Source organism: Capricornis sumatraensis, chromosome 8 (assembly GCF_032405125.1).
Source record: "Capricornis sumatraensis isolate serow.1 chromosome 8, serow.2, whole genome shotgun sequence".
In the NCBI taxonomy this organism is placed as follows: domain Eukaryota; kingdom Metazoa; phylum Chordata; class Mammalia; order Artiodactyla; family Bovidae; genus Capricornis; species Capricornis sumatraensis.
The window spans coordinates 10,577,854-10,597,519 of record NC_091076.1 but is presented as its reverse complement, the minus strand read 5'-3'; the positions used below and the strand labels follow the sequence as shown (position 1 = coordinate 10,597,519).

Here is a 19,666-nt window from a genome sequence, read left to right as displayed (position 1 = left end):
GACGCCTCTCAAGTGCTGACTTGGGAGGTGCAGTGGAAGTTTGGGGGATCTGGCCATCCCATTGCCATTGACTTAAGGCCATGACTGCAGCGCTCCATGAAACCCTCTCTCACGTACTCAGGAAGAGGCCAGTTGTTCCTGGATTCCTAGTGTCGCCAGGACCATGCTCCTTGGAAGGAATCTTTATTTTATGCTTAGAAAGTGTTTCAACAGATCTTTAGTGGTTTATGGTTTCACTTTTCTTTGTAAAGATTTCTTTCTCTTTTTTTTTAAGAACGTGGACCGTTTTTTAAAGTCTTTAAAAGTATTGCTTCTGTTTCGTGTTTTTTTGGCCATGAGGCCTGTGGGATCTTAGTTCCCTGACCAGGAATCAAGCCCACACCCCCTGCATTAAAAGGCGAAGTGTTAACCACTGGACCACCAGGCAAGTCCCCAAACCTTTCTTTTATGCTAAGAAAGTTCTTCATATATTTTCAGTGCTTTATGGTTTCATTTTGGGGGGGGCCCTGTGGCAGGTGGGATGGACCACCAGGAAAGTCCTTAGGTTCACTTTTGAATGCTTGACTTTGGCCACGTGAGGCTTGGCTAAGATGATGGTCTACCTCCATAACTTCCAGGAGTCAGCCACGTTTCCTGGTTTCCCCTTCCCAGCTCATGTTGCCCCTGATGAGGGGCGAAGTGTCCTCTCCTGAAGCCCAGCGCCTGGTCTGGACTGAGTGTCAGTGCAGGACACTGTCTGGGTGACTTGGGCATCCATGGCTCCTTATAGCTCCCTGAGAGCTTGTCATGGACTGACTTGCCCCTTCCAGAAAAAACTTTACATCTTTACATTCAGTCTTTCCATCCAGACATATGACATCTTTCTCCATTTACACTTGAGTCTCTTTTTCATACCTCTTAGAAAGGTTTTCCTCTTCTTTATATGTCTTGTGGCCATATTTCTTTCAACTGAATCCTAGATAACGTCTATATTTTGTCATGACGATAGGGATTTCTGTGGTATTCAGGAAAACTGTTGCCATTTGGTGAGTTATCTTATGTCCAACGAGGGTCCACTGATGTCTGCTTGTGATTCTAGTTGTTTTTCAGTTGATTCTTTTGAGTTTCCTGGGTAGACAATCATATATTTTGGAAAACAGTGAAAATTTAGACACTTTCTAATAGCTCTGCACTCTTATTTCTGGTTTGGGCTTTATGACATTAGTGGAACTTCAGGACAGAATTGAATAGTGGTGATGTCGGGAGTAGTCTTGTTTTTGCCCCCCACCGCCCACTTTTTTTTTTTTTTTTTTTTTGCTGTATTGTGGAGGAGAACCATGAGGCCATCAGCCCTGGAGCTCTGTAAATGGATTCTTAGAAGCCAGGAGTGTTTTCGCCCGCCTCTGGGCCTGAGAACCTGCTTTTCTGACCCCATGGGAGGCTCTCCCTGCCCCATGGCCTGTCAGCAGCTGACCCTCCAGACTACCTTTGCAAACAGGCCAAATATTCCCTTGGAGCAGCCAGGGGGCCCTTGGGCTGGAGTCTTGCCATTCCTTGCATGCCTGCCGTGGCCGGCTCCTCATTTCTCTGCCTGTGAGTCTGCACTTTCCCAGAGGCAGGCAAGGCTCTCCAGCTGCCCCCCTCCCCCAACCCTGAATGGACAAGGCAGGCCCTTGTCGGTGCTCAGACATTTTGTTCCAAGGCTGAAAAGTCCCCTGTACATGCCCCTGGCACCCCCTCAGCCCGTAATCCAAGCCGGGCCTTGTGGTCCGGGGGAGGCGGAGCACCGGGGTGTCAGCTGGCCGGGGCCCCAGGGTCGTGGGCCTCCGGGAAGCCAGGCCACCAGGGCGCCCCCTGCCTCTGCCTCTGACCTGCGTCCCTTTCAGCTTCAGCTTGCTGCTGCTGGTGCTGCTGCTAAGTCGCTTCAGTCGTGTCCAGCTCTGTGCGACCCCATAGACGGCAGCCCACCAGGCTCTTCTGTCCCTGAGATTCTCCAGGCAAGAACACTGGAGTGGGTTGCCATTTCCTTCTCCAATGCATGAAAGTGAAAAGTGAAAGTGAAGTCGCTCAGTTGTGTCCGACTCTTAGCAACCCCATGCTCTTCAGCCTACCAGGCTCCTCCGTCCATGGGACTTTCCAGGCAAGAGTACTGGAGTGGGGTGCCGTTGACTTCACCGCAGCCTCAGCTTGAGGACACGTCAAAATGGGTCCTGCATGTGCCGCCGCACCTCAGGGTCTGGACACGGCAAACCACCCGGAGCCTCGCCCGCAGCTCGAGTCTGCCTTTCCCCTGTGACCACCCCAGAGCCCAGGCTTTCTTCCTGTGTATTGTGATGAGGACTCTTCTGCAGGGGAAAGGAGTGCAGCACCCCACCTCCCAACCCCAAGCCTGCAGGCCCCCGTGGGCAGGAAGGCTGACTCTTGCTTAGTCCCTGGGCCCAGCACCGTGCTGAGTACCACATGTGGGCATCACTTAATCCTTGCTTAACCGGGAGGCAGGGTCTCTCATCAAGCCCACTTTATAGATGGGACAGCCGAGGCTGAGAGAGGTGAAATAATTGGCTCAAGGCTACAGCTAGAAAAGGCAGTGCCACCGTCCAAACCCTGGCTGAATGACTCCCAGCCAGGGCTTCCCGGTCCTGCAGGACCCTGCCCGGGGCCACCACCTGCTGGACACTAGGGGCCTGTGTTTCTTGGATCCTTCCAGCTTCCTAATGTATTAAGAAGCCAAGAGCCCCTCCTCCGAGGGCTTCTTATCCTAAGACACTTCTCCCCTCCCTTCCCTGTACCCATGGCAGATAACCGAGGGCTGCAGAGAGCTGAGCGTGGGAAAGTCAAGAAACCAGGTTGGGCCCACGCCTCCCTTGGCATCCCCTAATCTCCGCTGTGCTTGCTGGTTTTCAGAGGGGAAGCTAGCACCCTGGGTCAGCCTCACGCTGACAGGCGATCTTGCAATCCCCCTAACTGAGGTCATCAGGATGGGATCAGACGCCCTGTGATGGTCCGTGTGTCGCAGTACACAGACGCCTGTGTATCTGTGACCTGCCTTCCGAAGGGCTTTTGTCGCCCGTCATCCACCGGCCCTCAACAGCTCTAAGGAGTACCCATAACGAACCCAAATCTCATGGCAGGGGAGGGGGGCTGCTCAAATAACCAATTGCTTCCAAATCTGGAGCCCCCCACCCCAAAGCCGGTGCCCTCAGGGGTGGGCAGAGGGGCCAGCCGCTGCCTGGGGGCAGGGACCTGGCAGCTCCCACAGGGCAGTCTAGGGCCTTGAAGGGATGCACGCAGGAGCCGGTAGTGCTGACCTGCCAGGGAGCATTAGCCAGGGAGCATTAGCCCAGTAATTTCCTGTCACCCTCTACAGGGCACCACGGATCAGTGCAGACAGGGTGCTTGCTGTGCAAATGCAGCTTCAAACCAGCTCCCCAGATGTGCCCACTGCCAAGTCCCTCTGTGACCCTCTGCCAGCCTATCCTGCCCCTAGTGCTTACTCCCAGAATAGAGCTGAGCCAGCCTGAGGTTCCTCTGGGCCTGGGGCTGTCCCTCGGGACAACCTGTCGGGCAGAGGGGTGGTGAGGAGGGCACCTGTCAGGGCCGGAGAAGCCTGCAAAGTCTGGGCCTGTTTCCTGGCTTCTAGGAGGAAGAACAGGAGCTCGGAGGGGAGCAAGGGGACAGAACCCAGACCACCAGACCACTCACTTAGGGGGATGCCTCTAATCCCTCCCTCCCCTGCAACATTGTCCAGGACTGTGTCTGGGGTGCCCTGACTGGGATCTCTCCAAGCCCTGCCTCAATCTTTTTTTTTTTTTTAATATATATAAGAGTCAAGATTGGTAGAAAGAAAAGTTCCTTTTATTTCAGAGGCTGGCCTAGGGGGTGGGGTGGAGAGTGCAGACTCCTGTCCAAAGGCTGACTCCTCCCGACTGACAATCAGTAGGCTGGAGCTTTTAAATTTTGTTTATTTATATTTGGCGGGGCTGGGTCTTCATTGCTGTGCATGGGCTTTCTCTCGTTGCGGTGAGCAGGGGCTACTCTCTGTTTAGGATGCAAGGGCTTCTCATTGCGGTGACTTCTCTTGTTGCTGCTCGAGGACTCTAGGCACATGGGCTTCAGAAGTTATGGCACATGGGCTTAGTTGCCCTGACGCATGTGGGATCTCAGTTCCCCGACCAGGGATCGAACCCACATCTCCTGCGTTGGCAGGTGGATTCGTAACCACTGGACCACCAGCCTCAGTCTTAACGACAGCCTTCATGCAAAGGATTTGTGCATTCTGGGGATTGGGTGAGACCTCTGTCAAGGCACAGGAGGCCACACAGACCAAACAGATAGATTCTGATGGTGCTTCAGCACGTGTGCCAGCCCCGTGGTCACTGGTGCCAAGGTGAATGCCCTGGGGGCCAGACTTGGCCCTGCTCTCAGCCAGGGCTCTTCCGTGGGCCCTCCCTGTGATGCTGGCGCTCACTCCACCTCTGTGTTCTCCCCTGGAGAATGGGAGCATTGGTCCAGAGGACATCCAGGGTTCCTCCCTCTGTAACATGCTTTGATCTTCTGGCTGCAATAAGCAAGAGTGGACGTCATGCGATGAGGGTGGCACCGACCTTCGGAGCTGGGGGCGGGAGGTAGGGGGCAGGGGAAGAGCCGTGTCCCAAGGGTCAGCCCCTGGCATTCATGCCTGTGTTCTCATTGACTCCTCTTAGCTGTCAGTGATTTGGACACCAAGCAGGGCTCAGGCAGGCTAAGTGACCTGTGCAGGGTCTCAGCTGGTGAGAGGCAGAGCAGGCCCCCAGCATTGCAGGCAAGAGCAGGTCCCCCTCTGTGAGCGGCATCTTTTGGTCTCATTCCCCAAGGAACAGGGTGGGCTGGTCCTCGGGGGCCTGGACTTTGGCAGTAAGGGGCTTGCAGGAACCCTGTGGGGCCATAGGTCTCCCCACCCCAACCCGGGCTCACACTCGCTTTGTACAGTGAGGATGTCCACACCCCAGCCAGACCTCTCAGCCCTCCTGAGTGGCATACCTGGGCATCAGAGTGCCCGGGGTAAGACCAGGTGACCAGGTATGTCCTGAAGAGTCCGTGTGGTGACTCCCCCTGGCCTGGAACCTCAAGTGTCAAGTCTCAGACTGGAAACTGCAGGCGGCTTGAGGGACTAGATGCTTGACCTGGTGACTGGTAACAATTTCCCGAGCCCTTAACCTGGGTCCTCCCACCCACTGAGGGCTCCAGGGAGCTCCTCAGGAGGACCCAGGAGCTTTTCTCTCTCCAAAGGGTTACAAGCTGGCCAGGGAGCTCCGAGTGCCTCTACACACCCCCCCACCCCAGTTCCTTGTTCCGTAGTGCATTCATTCAACAAACATTGATCTGCTGCCTGTCTCATGGGCTCTGAGTCCGCTTTCTTGGGTTCAAATCCCGGCCAGCCCGCTTCTTGTGTGGCCGTGGGCAGTGACTTGACCCCGAGCTTCAGCTTTGGAAGCACTAGCTCATAGAGGAGCGCCTGAGCTGAGAGGCCAGCTTGGGATTGGTGCGCCCAGCGAGGGCTGAGGAAGTGTTGGCCAGAGCAATCGGGAGCCGAGAGGGGCCCAGGGTGCAGAGGGACAGAAAGCCCCCCTGGGCGGGAGGAAGGAACAGGGACTGCAGAGCAGGTGGAGGAAAGCATGGGAGGCGGGGGTCCGAGGGGTGCTGGGGGCTCACAGTTTCTGCTTCTCTCCTCAGTACGGCAAGAAGAAGCTGAAATACCTGCCTTACAACCACCAGCATGAGTACTTCTTCCTGAGTGAGTGCCGGGGCGCCCCACAACCCCGACCTCCTTCCCACCCCAATGTGGCTATCCATCCCTGCTCCCACCTGACACCCTTCCAGACCCAGAAAGTGACACCAAAGCTGTCAGAGCAGCAACAGTCACAAACCCATCATGGCCCGTGATACACAGAAGGGACACCGGCCCAGACACCCAGATGCCACGTTCGGGCTTCCTGGGCAGGGTGCCAGCGGGCACTCCCAGCCCCCTTCTCAGGGCGCCAGGGTTCCGGTCTCCTCTGCCCGGGAGCTACAGAGCTGGCACCACATCCTGGCTTCTGCCCCCTGGTTCCTCCGCATCTTCCAGCCCTGCCGGGTGGGAGAGGCCGCTCCAAGCCCCTCTCCTGTCTCTCTCTTGCAGTTGGGCCGCCGCTGCTCATCCCTTTGTACTTCCAGTACCAGATCATCATGACCATGATCGTTCGCAAGGACTGGGTGGTGAGTCCAGGGGACCCAGGAGTGTGGGGAGGAGGGCGACTAGAACCTGGATCGGCCCATGTCCCCGGGCATCTCCTCCCGGTGTGACTGCCTTGTCACTCTCAGGAAGGGACTTGTTCTGAGGCCAGCAGGAGCCAGCGAGGCCATAGCACCCCAGCCCGAAAGATCCCGCCATGCAGGGCGTCCACTGGGAGAGCCCCTGCCTTGGCAGAGCCCTTCAGAAACTTCCTGAAGGCCGAGTGATGAGTCACACGCAGTCCACCCATCCAAGGCTCCAGCCAGTACCCTCCTGAGTCCCCGTGAGGCCCCTAAGAGCCAGTGGACCAGGTCACACTGCTCTCCGGTTGGTAAATGGAGAGCAGCCTGGCGCTTAGTTTGCTAAATCTGCGTGAGAACGTGCCGCAGGCACTTCTGTTAAACGACAGGATCACATTGTCTCACAGCTCTGGAGACTAGAGTCCAAGATCAAGGAGTCTGCAGGGTTGGCCCTTCTGGGGGCTGTGAGAAATGGTTTGGGCCGGCCTCTGTCTCTGACACATGGATGGCCAACGTCTTCTCTGTGGGTGTTTCTGCCTCCGGGTTTCCCCTCTGTCTTAGGACACCAGTCATGGATTAGGGCCCTCCCTAGCGACCACATCTTCACTAATGACACTGTCTCCAAATAAGGTCCCACTGTGAGGTCCTGGGGATGAAGAGTCATTTTAGGGGACACAATCCCGCCCATCACTCCAGAGAGAGAAGGGGACCCTGGAGAGGGACGGTCCTTGGCTTGATGTAGACACGCAGGTGTGGTTCTCGGAAGAGGACAATATGCTCGTGATGGGAGGCCCTGGGGGAGGTGGTTGCCCTGGGCAGAACCTGCTTTTGGCAGAACAGGGTGTACTGGGACTGGGATAGGGACAGGGGCAAGACCCGTGCCTTCCAGACCAAGCGGACACTTAGTCAGTATCGCTGGTCTTTTTTTGTTTTATAAAACCCAGGTTCGTAAGATACTGAAACTCTGAGAATTTGGGGCTTGCCCAAGGTGACACCAAGGGGTGGATCAGGCATGAGAACCTTCCAGTGCCACCGCCTGGACTCACCCCCATCCCACACCCTGGACACTGCTCTCTCAGTAACAGGCCCTCATGTTTGTATAGCAATTGAAGGACTTCAAAGTACTTTGTCTTACATGCTTCCCTTGGTGTTATTGGCAGAGGTGCCTGTTGATTCTGCTAAGAGGGCCAGCCTGGAACTCGGGAGCAGGTTGGGGTTGTTCGGGGAAGAGGAGGGATTTGGAAGTCCTTGCCAGCCCTGTGCTGGTAAAACCTGTACTACACGCTTGTAGGGCATGCTTTTTATCAGTACCCACTGTGCTCCAGGAACAGTTAGGCAGTGCCACCCACGGTGAAAGTCATTCAGTCGTGTCCGACTTTTTGCAGCCCCATGGACTATTCTCCAGGCCAGAATACTGGAGTAGGTAGCCTTTCCCTTCTCCAAGGGATCTTCCCAACCCAGGGATCGAACCCAGGTCTCCCGCATTGCAGGCAGATTCTTTACCAGCTGAGCCACAAGGGAAGCCCAAGAATACTGGAGTGGGTAGCCTATCCCTTCTCCAGGGGATCTTCCTGACCCAGGAATCGACCCGGGGTCTCCTGCATTGCAGGTGGATTCTTTACCAGCTGAGCTATCAGGGCAGCCGTGTCTGGCCATTAAGGCGCATCTGGGCTGCAGGGAGGGAGTTTCTGGGTCAGTGAGGGGGTGGGAACTGGAACCCAGCTCTCCTGCCCCTGTGGTGACTGTTGAGCCCTGGCTGCTCGGGACACTCTAATCTGCTTTCATGGCAGATGCCTGACATGAATATTTAATCCCTTTTTAAAAAATTTTCACTGTGTGTGTTCCCTGAAGGACAAAGCATGAAATAGGCACAGTGGGAAAGGGAATCAGACTTTATACCTGAACCGGCTCAGGTGGCCCAGCCTGGGACATTTGATCAGGCCCTTGGGGGCAGGGCTCTCTTGCCAGGGAGTAGGGTTCAAGCTTGGGCTTCTACTGCACAGCAGTAGCTGACTGTACCAGGCTTAGCGCCAGAAGAAAGTGCACCCCTCAGAGGCCCGCATGGCAGAGGCCTGTCCCGTGCTGTGGTTTTCTGATTCATGGTAACTGTGAGCTTAGTTGCCCCGTGCAGCTGTGACCTGGGGTGGTGGTCCTCAGTGGGAGCAATTCTGTTGAGCCACTGGCAGCATCGGGGAGAATTGGGGGATTTTTTTGGCCGCACCTCATAGCATGCAGGATCTTAGTTTCCTGATGAGGGATCGAACTCTGGCCCACTGCCGTTGGAAGCACAGAGTCTTAACCACTTAAGCCGCCAGGGAAGTCCAGGGAGACATTTTTGATTGTCACAACTCAGGGAGGATGGAGTGTACCTGCCCCCTCGTGGGCACCATGCCATGCCTGGGACAGCTCCTCCAACCCCTACCCCCCACACTGCTGAGAACTGTCCAGCTCCAAAGGCCAACCAGCATTGCCAGTGGCTACATCTTGGGGCTGTCCCCAGGCCTCAACTTCCTGGAGGTCCGTTGCATCTGATCCCACCGTCCACTCCTTGAAATTCTCCCTGCCAGCTTCCGAGTCCAGCCTCTACTGGTTCTCCTCCACCTCTGTCTCCCTGCACCTCCTTTGCCCCTTCACCCCTGACACCAGTGGCCCATGGTCCTGTATCGTTTTGCACCACAGTTAATAAGCACACACCTCCGTTAACATATGTGTACATACTGCTGCACTGCAAACACACAGAAAAGGAAATAAAATGAATGTGATGAAAAGTAGAAACAGAACTTAAAGTACTGGCTTCCCCCACCCCCTTAAGGCTCCCCTGGTGGCTCAGATCGTAAAGGATCTGCTTGCCGTGCGGGAGACTCAGGATCGATCCCTGGGTCAGGAAGATCCCGCAGAGAAGGGAATGGCAACCCACTCCAATATTCAGAATCCCATGGACAGAGGAGCCTGGCGGGCTATAGTCCATGGAGTCGAAAAGAGCTGGACATGACTGAACGACTTCTTAGTCGCACACGTACCCTTACAGAGCACCTCAGTCCTGAGGTCTTGCCGTCTGCCCACTGCTGGCCCTTCAGTCCCCTCCCCAGCCACTCTTCCCATTCCTTCCCTCCCCAGCTGATGACACCGACACCGGGGACCAGCCTGGGTTCACCATGACCAAGCAGTCTCTGCACAGAACTGCCCCCGCCTCCTAGAGTCCTGGAGACTGTTGCCCTCTCGGCAGGGCCGGGGGTCCTGGATTGGGCCTCCCTCATTTCATCCCTGAGCTCCTGGAATAACCGAATCTCCTCACCTTCAGTTGGCAGGGACCTATTTTTAAGATTCAAATGGAACCACATTCTTGTCGTTTAAAGCACAGTGGGTCTTCTTCCTTGCCGCCAAAATAGAGGCCAGTCTCCCCCAGGCGGATGTGACCTGGCCACCGCCTCTTGCCCCCACCTGGAGCGCTTGGGCTGGAGTATATGGAGCATGTAATCTACATGTAAACACAGCCCCTGCCTGCTCGCCTCTCCGGACTTCTCTTCGCATTGTCATTTCTGCAAACATCCATCCTCCTGTTCTTTGCTTGGCCACCCTTCACTATATCCCAGCCCGGCTCGGCACCACCTCCTGACAGGAGTCTTTCTAAATCAGGACAGGGTTGGGACCGTACGCCATGCTGCCATCACCCCTTCCATATGCTATGGGAGGGATCTCTGTCTAAAGTCTGTCCTTCCAGACAAGGGGTTCTCAAGCACTCCCGTTTACCTCCAGCACCTAACTCAGCCCCTGACACAGGGAAGGTGTTCACTGAATGCTTGTGGAGATAACCGAACAGAGCTCTGATGAAGGATGTTTGCTGAGCAGATAAGGGGAGGAGCCTCCGGGCAGATCCAGCTAGACACAGCACGGCCTGGCTGGGCCGTGGGAGACGTGACAGGCTGCAGGCAAGGCCAGGACGGTGGACAGGCATGTGAGGGACCCGTGCATCCTACTGGGAGGCTGGATTTTGTCTTTTACCCCCCGACAGGGCAGGAGGCTCGTGATGGCTTTGGGGATGGCAGTGGCATGATCCAGCTTGCATGTCGAAGGTCTCTGGCAGCAAACTGGTGCCGGGACCGGAGTCGTTAGAGCTCAGACTTGCAAGCTCTGCTTATTGTTGCCACACCTTCAGGCCTGTAGAACCTTGAGGGGATATTCTTTTCCCATACTGAAGATGGAGGATCAGAGACACAGCTCAGAAAATTACTTACAAGCTACACAGAATAGCCACAAGGGGCACTAGTGGTAAAGAATGCAGGAGACAGACGGGTTTGATCCCGTGATCCCGGGGTCCTGAAGATCCCCTGGAGGAGGGCGTGGCAATCCATGCCGGTATTCTTGCCCGGAGAATCCTATGGACAGAGGAGCCTGGTGGGCTATTCAGTCTATAGGGCTGCAAAGAGCTGGACACGACTGAAGAGACTTAGCACACACAGATAACAGGGCGGAGCCTGTGCTCTCATCGCTATCCTGCCGAGGGGGAGAAGTGATGCGGGGGTGGAAACAGTCAGTGCAAAGGCCCTGAGGTGGGAACAAGCTGGGGCAGGGTGGCTGAGCAGAGTGGTCGCCAGTCCCTGTGGCTACTCTGGGTGGAATGGGAGGGCTTAGCAGGGGTGGACAGTGGGCTTGGAACTAAGACAGTTCACTCCGTTTGCCACGGTTGCAGGGCCGTGGAGGCAGCTGGGGGAGTGAGGGGGGTGCTTGCCCAGGAAGAGAGCAGAACGGAAGAGGGGCTGGGAGGAGACGTGGGTGTGGGGAGAGGGCCAGCACTGTCAGGCTGCTGGGAGGGTCCTGAGGTGGGTGATGGGCGGCGTCCTGGCCTTTGCCGTGCTGGAGTAAGGACCCCAACTCGTTGGGTGCCAGCGAGCAGTCTGTGAGCCTGCGGGTGTCGGGGGCGTGTGCACGTTGTGGTACGCCTCCAGAATCCCCAGAACCAGGGTGCTAGTCCCCATCCCTGCAGGTTTCCCTAGATGGAGAGCCGGTAGCCCCTCCATGTTGCCAAAGCCGCTCAGCCTTCTCCTAGACATAAAGACTGTCGTATACACCCTCCTCTGGCAGGCCTCGGATCCTTAGCTGGACCCAGTGTCCAGCTTCCTGGAGGCCCGTAGGGTTTCTTGGCTGCCTTCACTCAGCGGTGAGCTGGGCTTGCTGTGTACACACCTGTGGTTGGGACCCCGTGCCCAGGAGGGCAAGACACTCCCACGTCTAACTGTGTTTCTCTCCGCAGGACTTGGCCTGGGCCATCAGCTACTACACCCGTTTCTTCGTCACCTACATCCCTTTCTATGGTGTCCTGGGATCCATCCTTTTCCTCAACTTCATCAGGTGCCTGAGTTTTGCTGGCTACTAGCCCCTCGGCCCCCAAGCACTGGTGCTGATGGGGGTTTGATGTGAGGCCCCTCCCGGCCGAGGAAAGCGTCAGAGGTCCCACTTTCTGCCCGGGCCCCTCATCAAGGGGCTTCACTCAACCCCCTCCACTTGTACCCACCTTGCCCCGTTTGGGGTTGGGAGAGACACTCGGTTCCCACCGATTCCCCGGACCCTACCGATTCCCCGGACCCTGTGGAGCCTGAGCCGCCAGGCTGCACACTGAGCCGAGCCCCTTTCCAGGTTCCTGGAGAGCCACTGGTTTGTGTGGGTCACACAGATGAATCACATCGTCATGGAGATTGACCGAGAGCCCTACCGCGACTGGTTCAGCAGCCAGGTGAGGGCAGCCAGCGCTGGCTGCCAGGGGGGCCCCATGGAGCCCAGGTCCACGTCCCCAGGAGCGTGGCTGCCCCGTAGGCCCTGCGCTATCCTGCCCTTCCCTGGGGCTGCCGGTGTCCTTCCACTGGAGAGGGCCAGGGCCAGGCAGGAGAGGGTGGCCGGGAGCTTCTGGAGGGGCCAGTGGGAACTGGGGCAGGGTGGTGAGACCCAGGGAAGGCTGGGCCTTGCAGAAAGGAGAGGGGTCCCTTTGTGCTTCCGCTCCCAGCCACTCACCCCCCTTCTCCCCAACAGCTGGCAGCCACCTGCAACGTGGAGCAGTCCTTCTTCAATGACTGGTTCAGTGGGCACCTCAACTTCCAGATCGAGCACCAGTGAGCACAGGCGTGGGCAGGGAGGGGGGCGGGTGGAGGGCATACAGTGGAGGCAAGTTACCACCAGCTTCACCTGGCAGAGGGCAGCAGGTGGGGGCTCCTTCTGTCTGTCTTTCCCCCAACGACCCTAGACTGTATCTCCGCCCCCCGACCACCCGCCAGCCCCCTTGAGGCCTGGGTTCTTGTTCCCCAGGCCACATGATCACAGAGGCGCCCACCCCTGCACATGGGGCCTGGCATCCTCCTAGATCCCGTGAGCCTGGCAGGATGGGCGACTGGTCCCTTTATTGACAGGAAGCCCGAGGCCCAGCCCTTTCCTGCTGCAGGCGAGCCACCCTGCGGGCACGCAGGGAGAGGCAGACAGGGTCTCCCGGGCCTGGCCAGCCTCCGTCTGGGCGGTGGAGACGGTGGGCCAGCCCTCACGCCTGCCCCCGTGCTCTCCCCAGCCTTTTCCCCACCATGCCCCGGCACAACCTGCACAAGATCGCCCCCCTGGTGAGGTCCCTGTGCGCCAAGCACGGCGTTGAGTACCAGGAGAAGCCGCTGCTTCGGGCCCTGCAAGACATCATCGGGTAAGGCGGGCGGGCACGGGGGCTGGGGACCCCCCAGGTCCCCAGGGGACAGGGAGAGGATTGGGAGGCACGTGGTCGTGGGACTGCCTGAGGTGGAGACCAGAGGGGCCCTGCTGGCACGGGTGCCCCCACCTGGCCCCTCTGTCGCTAGGGACTGCCTGGCCTCTGTCTGGGTTGGACGAGGTCCCTCCCCGGGGGTCCCTGGGCTCCTGATGAAGAGCTGAGAGGAGGCCCCCACGCCGGCAGACCCTGACTCCCTGGGCTCCCTGGCCCCTCGGCCCCGTCGACCCGCTCCCTGACTGTCCGTTTCCTCCTCTTCCCAGGTCCCTGAGGAAGTCTGGGCAGCTGTGGCTGGACGCCTACCTCCACAAATGAAGCTGCAGCCTCGGGGCGCCCACGGGGACGGTGGGGGGAGCAGGTGGGGGTGGTGGCTGAAGGGGAGGGCGGGGTTCTGTTCAGAGGGGCTTCAGGAGGCTGTGGTGCGTGGCCCACAGACTTGAGGCTCCGCCTTTCCTCTCTCGCTGTCTGGTTTCGCGGTGTTCACGCCTCCCTCTGACACCCTCCCTCCTGGGTCCTGCCCCGCCTCCACCCCGTCCTGAAGCGTCAGCCAGACCAGACTCGCACAGGTGCGGCCTGTTAGCCCCTGCAGCCTGGCCTCCAGGCTTCACATCACCCTCTTTTCTCCCTGCTCTTGAGATCCGCAGGGCTGGGTCCCAGCCGGCAGGTGGGACAGCTCCCTGAGCCTGCAGGATGGCCCCACTGCCTCGGACGGCCACCCACTCTCTGCCCTTCTGTGGGGTGATGGTGTGCTGGATTCCCCGGGTCTCCCTCCCACTGCTGGGTCGGTACTGGCGGCGCCCCTGCAGGCCCCACTTTCTCTTCAGATGTCCAGGGCCCTGGCCCTGATGCCAGGCTCCCTTCGCCCGTGTTGCAGCCAGTTCATGCCTCCAGACCCAGGGAAACGTCCTGGCCCCACCGGAGCCCTCTGACCCAGGGCTCAGCAGTTCCATCCTGCTGCCTCCCAAGTCCAGAGCCTGTGACCTCGGGTCCAGCGGGGCAGGGCCACAGAAGAGCTCAGCAGAAGCAATGGCCAGGTCAGGGTTGAGCCGGCCTGTAGGCTCAGATGTTTGTTCTGGTTGGGAGACCCAAGATTCTGGAGCAATCGGATTGTACCCCCAGAGTGCTCTGTTACTGCCAGGCAGTGCCAGCCAGTCCCTGGCCACTTGGCTGGTGCGGACTTACGCCCTCCAGGTTGCGAGTGGGCACTGGAGCCCAGAAGCTCATCACAGCGCCTCCCCACGTTGGGGCTGCCCACATAGACACGCTCCTTCCCGGTCCATCACGCTCTTGTGTCTTTTAGAAGTTTTTAACCTTTTGCTACAGGATGCGTTCTGCCGGGGGTGGCAGTGGGACTGGGCCTTGGGACGATCTGCCTGTTCCCACCCCCCAGCCCCTCTGCAGCCTTCCCAGGCCCCACAGTGGGCTGAGCTGGGCTCACTTACTGAGGCCTCCGTGGCCCTGACTGTCAGGAGACAGAGGGAAGGAGTCCCAGAGGAGGGTGACCCAGAGAAGCCGGGGACTTGGTGGGGGTGGGGGTACCCAATGGGACAAAGAGGGGTTGGGGCCGAAGGCCAGACAGCTGAGGGGACAGGAAAGTGAGAGGGTGGGGAACCTGGCGGCCACTGGGAGGGTTCAGAGCGGCTGCATCTGGAAATTAACCCACTAACCCGTAGATAGCTCCAGGGGAGGGTGGGGCAGGAGGGACCAGCTCTGACTGGTGATGGACCTGAGGGTTGCTATGGCAACGGGCGATCAGACTGCCTGAAGCCCTCCCACTGAGAACAGGCCGGCCCAAAGAGCCACTGCCCCTCCCCTGAGGCAGAATGGATCCATAGGGAACTGACCTTAATTTTTATTATGTTGCTTCCCCACCTCTACACTTTTGGAAATAAATGAAGTGATTTTATTCTGACTTCCTTGTTCAGCGCTGGCCTGATTCTCCTCCACTTCCTGTTTGCTGATGCTGGGTGGGGTGTCAATGGAGTATGGAGAAGGGGGTCTGCTTTGCGCTGGGAGCACTTTCCTCTGTCTATCCCCCCACCCCCACCCCACCTCCACACCTTTGCTCAAAGAGAACTTCCTTTCCCCTTCCCTAAAATGCACATCAGGCCAGGGGTTTTGGGCAAATGGCTCAGATTAGTGAGCCCTCCTTCCTGGGGACTCTGTGGAGTGAGGCTTTCTAAAGGTCTCTGGGGGGCACAGGCCACCTTGACATCCTCATTCGTTATTCCCCTCTTGAGGGACCACCCGCAGGCCCCAGGTCACTTGCTTCTGCCAACCTCGGCCCTACCCCTTCCTTGTCAGTGTACCAAGCCCTAGGGGCAGAGTCTCAGAAAGGGCTGAGGGGAGCCCTGGAGATCAGGTGTCTTGTGGCCCCTGTGCCCATGCAGGGGCTCTTTGGGTCCCACAAGCCTGGAAAAATTCCCAAGGAACATGCCAGGGCAGTGAGCCTCCTAGTGGCCCCTACACTGCTCTCTATGCCCTCCCCTCTGGGCTGGCTCAGCTTGGCAGGTCAAGCTGGGAGTGCCAGGGAAGTGCCAAGAGGTTTCCGGGAGCCAGAACCTCAGAAGCTCCCCACCTGGCCTTGCGTCTGCTCCCAGCGGGGGCGGGGAGGGCTCGAGAGGACCCCTGTCCTCTACGCTCCTTCACCTGTGACCTCAGTGTAGCTGGCAGGGACACTCAGCTGATCCGGCTAGCATGTGTGTTATTCCCCGGTGGGCACAGGTCATCTCTCAACAGCCTGTGAGCCTTTGGCCTTGCCCTGCCCTGACACCCATTAGAGGCCCTGGAGTCTGGGGGATCTTGGGGAACATGCCTCCACCCCCCTTACCTGTGCCTGTCTTCTCTCCTACCTGGGCTGGGCCCAGCACTGTGACGCTCAGGATGGTACAGTAATAGACACACACCCAGCCAGCTGTAAGTGCAGCGTCCATCACCAGTGACAACCAAAATCCCAGCAGGGGGAGAGTGGTGGGAAGGATTCTGCTGCCACTCTGAGGGCATCGGGTAAATCCTGGCCCAGGCTGATGGGGGCCTGGACCTTCTGTGACTTCTTCCTCCACACTCCCAACCTTGTCCACCCTTGGAGCCGGGGACTGGGGAGACTCATTCCTGCTCTCTGCCTAACTGCCCCTCCTTCCCCATACTCTGCTGAGGCTCTTGCCCAGCACGGAATCATGGGCTTCTGATCCCCACCCTTTGCCAAACTCATAGCCCCCCGGGTGGTCACAGAAGCAAACCTCGATTCACAGGGGAGGAGGCTGAAGGACAGAGGAAAGGACTGGGCAGCTCAACTCCAGCTCCTCACCCTCCCCTTCCCTGGTGGGGCGCCCCACAAGGAAAGGGCCATTTCCCAGAGCCTGGGCTTTTCTGCTCCACAGCAGTGTCACATGGCTCCCCAGAGGAGCGAGGGGCTGGGTGGAGTGGCTGGAGACGAGGGGAGTTAGTCCCTGCAGAGGGGATAAGAGCTCACCACGGCAAGGTGTCTACCCTGGTAACAGTGTACCTCAGCGTTGCAGGTGGCTTGGGCATGTGCTAGGCACCGGGCCCAGAGGAGGGGCCTGCAGGGCAGTCCGGGCTGGGTGTGGACCTAGAGCCCCAGCGGTGGTCACTGGCCTGGCAAGTTCCCAGGCTTCCAGTGGGAAGGGACACTCAGACCCTCTTGGCCCATTGGGAGTCAAGAGGAGGCCTTTGGTGAGCCAGGCGGGGCAGGGCGGAGATGGCAGCCACCTGGACTGGGCATGGGCTGCCCCGGGAGTGACAGGCCACTGCTCATGATACAGAGCCTTGGGGCAATCAAAGCTCAGTTGTCCCAGCTGTGCCATCCCTGGAGAGGTGTGCCCCTCTGGACAGGACGCAGCTTCTCAAAGAGCCCCATGGTCCGAGTCTGAAGTGGAAAAGATTAGCTATGGATCCAGTGGGGTACCTACACCCATCTGTGAAGGAACCAGGGCCTGGAGGGTGGAGGCGGGCCCCAGGACCAGAACTAGCCCATCATAAACAGAACAAGCGAACGCCTACCGTGCCAGGACTTAAAAGATCATATCTCTATTGCCCTCTGCTCAGGCATGTGACCTACCAGTCACTCCCAACATTATAGGCATGGGCTGGTTCTTGTGAATTTCCATTTCCCCAATCTGCCCAGGCCATCCATCTCATGGAAGACTCCAAGTAAATAAATGCTGGCCGATTGAAGGGGCAAATGAACAAGGCTTCCCTGAAGACTTTTGCTTTTCTTCTGGGCCCAAGACTGTGCAGATCATAAAGCAGGGACACTGCTTTTTTAGTGGCTCTACCAAGGCCCTTCCCTCCTTTGCACAGACCGGGCCCAGGCCCTGAGACTGCAAAAGAAACCTATAGACAAAGGGGAAACTCAGCTAGGGAGAAGTGTGGATGACTTGGCCCCAGGGATTCTAGCATAAGGGACAGGGAGGAACAAGGGCAAAGGTGACCCACCAGTGAAGGATTCCAGGCAGCAGGCAATGGGATAGCTCACTGAGGCCAGGGGGCTTCCCCAGTGGTCCTTTCGTTGTTGTCCAGTCACTAAGTTGTGTCTGACTCTTGGCAACCCCCATGAACACATCAGGATTACCAGTCTTTCATCATCTCCAGGGGTTTGCCCAAATTCACATCCATTCAGTCAATGATGCCATCCAACCATCTCATCCTCTGTCGCCCCATCTCCTCCTGCCCTTAATCTTTCCCAGCATCAGGATCTTTTCCAATGAGTCGGCTCTTCGAATCAGGTGGCCAAAGTACTGGAGCTTCAGCTTCAGCATCAGTCCTTCCAATGAATATTCAGGACTGATTTCCTTCAGGATCTACTGGTTTGACCTCTTTGCAGTCCAAGGGACTCTCAAGAGTCTTCTGCAGCACCACAGTTCGAAAGCATCATTTCTTTGGCACTCAGCTTTCTTTATGTTCCAACTCTCACATGCATACATGACTACTGGAAAAACCATAGCTTCGACTATGGACCTTTGTCAGCAAGGTGATGTCTATGCTTTTTAACACATCTAGGTTTGTCATAGCTTTTCTTCTAAAGAGCAAGCATCTTTTAATTTCGTGGCTGCAGTCACTGTTCGCGGTGATTCTGGAACCCAAAATCACTTGGTCCTTTAAACAAGTTATTCCTAGGCAACTACCCATTTGCAGACGTGAGGGCGCAATGCCCTCGGGCACCACCAGGGGCAGCACGGAGCACGACTCCACATTGGTGCAGCTATTCCAGGTGCCCCTGGGTGGAGCTGCAGGCTCAGCGTTCCTGCTGCGGGCGGGGCGCGTGCTCACCCTGCGTCTGCTGCTGCGTCTGCTGCTGCTGCTAAGTCGCTTCAGTCACGTCCGACTCAGTGCGACCCCACGGACTGTAGCCTACCAGGCTCCTCCATCCATGTGGTAGTATTTCCCTGGTAAGGGCATCAGGGTCGCTATAGGAAAGGCACTGGCCATCTGCCCTGGGGGACTACCATCCCAGGGCCCACAGGGCATCAGGAGTCAGCCGGAGAACAAACAGCCTGGGCAGGGGCCCTGAAAGTGGGACTTACTTTCAAGGTAGGAAGTACCTTTCAAGGACAAAACAGGCTGGGAGGCAGCCACGTGCTCGTCCCAGGTGAGAGCTTGTCCCAGGTGAGAGCTTGTGATGGCCCCAGGGCCATGGGTTGTACACATTTTTAAGATAAATGGCTCCGCCCTGTTGCTGCAGGCTCTTAGCAAAAAGCCTTCCACAGGTATCTCTTCTGTCACCCTAGGAGGTCACACTACCACTCCAAGAGACTGCATAACTTCCCCAAGGTCACAGCCTGGAGTCCAGGACTTTCCCTCCTGGCTGCCCACTCAAGAGAAAAGCTGGACACGGTGTGGAGTGGGTCAGGGTGAGACTGGAGGTCCAGGGAAAGACTGAACAAGAACCTGCCCCCTTCCACTTCCTGTAGGGAACCCAGTCTGGGGCCCTGGGGACAAACAGTGGGGGGCAATCCTGCAGCTGGTGGGGAGACTCCAGCCCCTGGGTCAGAAAGTCCCTCAGAGAAATCCTAGCTCAGCATTTCCATTTTTTTCTCAATCTGCTGACACTTCTTCTAATGAAACCTTCTACTCGGTTTGGAGCTGCTGAGTAGAGGGGTCCAGCAGCCCGGCTCTCCCTACTTCCCACCTTCAGGAATCCCCCCCCCCAAAAGTGTCCAAACACCACAGGCCCAGGCCAACACCCATTTTCCAGATGAGGAGCCCAAGGCTCAGTGTAGGACCACGCCTTGTTCTCAGACTCCAGGGACAGAAAGAGCCCCGTTCCAGGGGTCTTTGGGCTTCTAGGTGTCTCAGACAGTAAAGAATCTGCCTGCAATTGAAACCTGGGTTCAATCCCTGGGCCAGAAAGAACCCCTGGGGAAGGGAACGGCTACCCATTCCAGTATTCTTGCCTGGAGGATCCCATGGACAGAGAAGCCTGGCGGGCTACAGTCCATAGGGTCACAAAGAGACAGATACAACTGAAGCAAAATTAATACACACACACACAGGGGTCCTGCTTGAATGGTTCACTGCAGCAGTTGGAAACCAGCACCAGGTCCAGGGCAGACATGGGGCAGGGGGAGATCCCGATCACCTCCTGTGGACCCACTCACTGCTGTGATGCCAGGTATACTTCTGAGCTCAGCAGCAGACCCCCACCAGTGGCCCTATAAGGCC

At 57.6% G+C, this 19,666-nt stretch overlaps 1 protein-coding gene across 1 annotated transcript in view; it reads left to right on the top strand.

Moving 5' to 3' along the window:
* FADS2 (fatty acid desaturase 2) overlaps positions 1 to 14,837 on the top strand; it is a 37,668-nt gene extending 22,831 nt beyond the window's left edge. Inside the window, exons 6-12 of the mRNA XM_068978107.1 lie at positions 5,692 to 5,752; positions 6,137 to 6,213; positions 11,501 to 11,598; positions 11,884 to 11,980; positions 12,274 to 12,353; positions 12,800 to 12,925; positions 13,249 to 14,837. Of these exons, the coding sequence (XP_068834208.1) occupies positions 5,692 to 5,752; positions 6,137 to 6,213; positions 11,501 to 11,598; positions 11,884 to 11,980; positions 12,274 to 12,353; positions 12,800 to 12,925; positions 13,249 to 13,300 (591 nt within the window). The 3' untranslated portion in view covers positions 13,301 to 14,837. The remainder of the gene's footprint in view (positions 1 to 5,691; positions 5,753 to 6,136; positions 6,214 to 11,500; positions 11,599 to 11,883; positions 11,981 to 12,273; positions 12,354 to 12,799; positions 12,926 to 13,248) is intronic.
* The last annotated feature ends 4,829 nt before the right edge of the window (positions 14,838 to 19,666 follow it).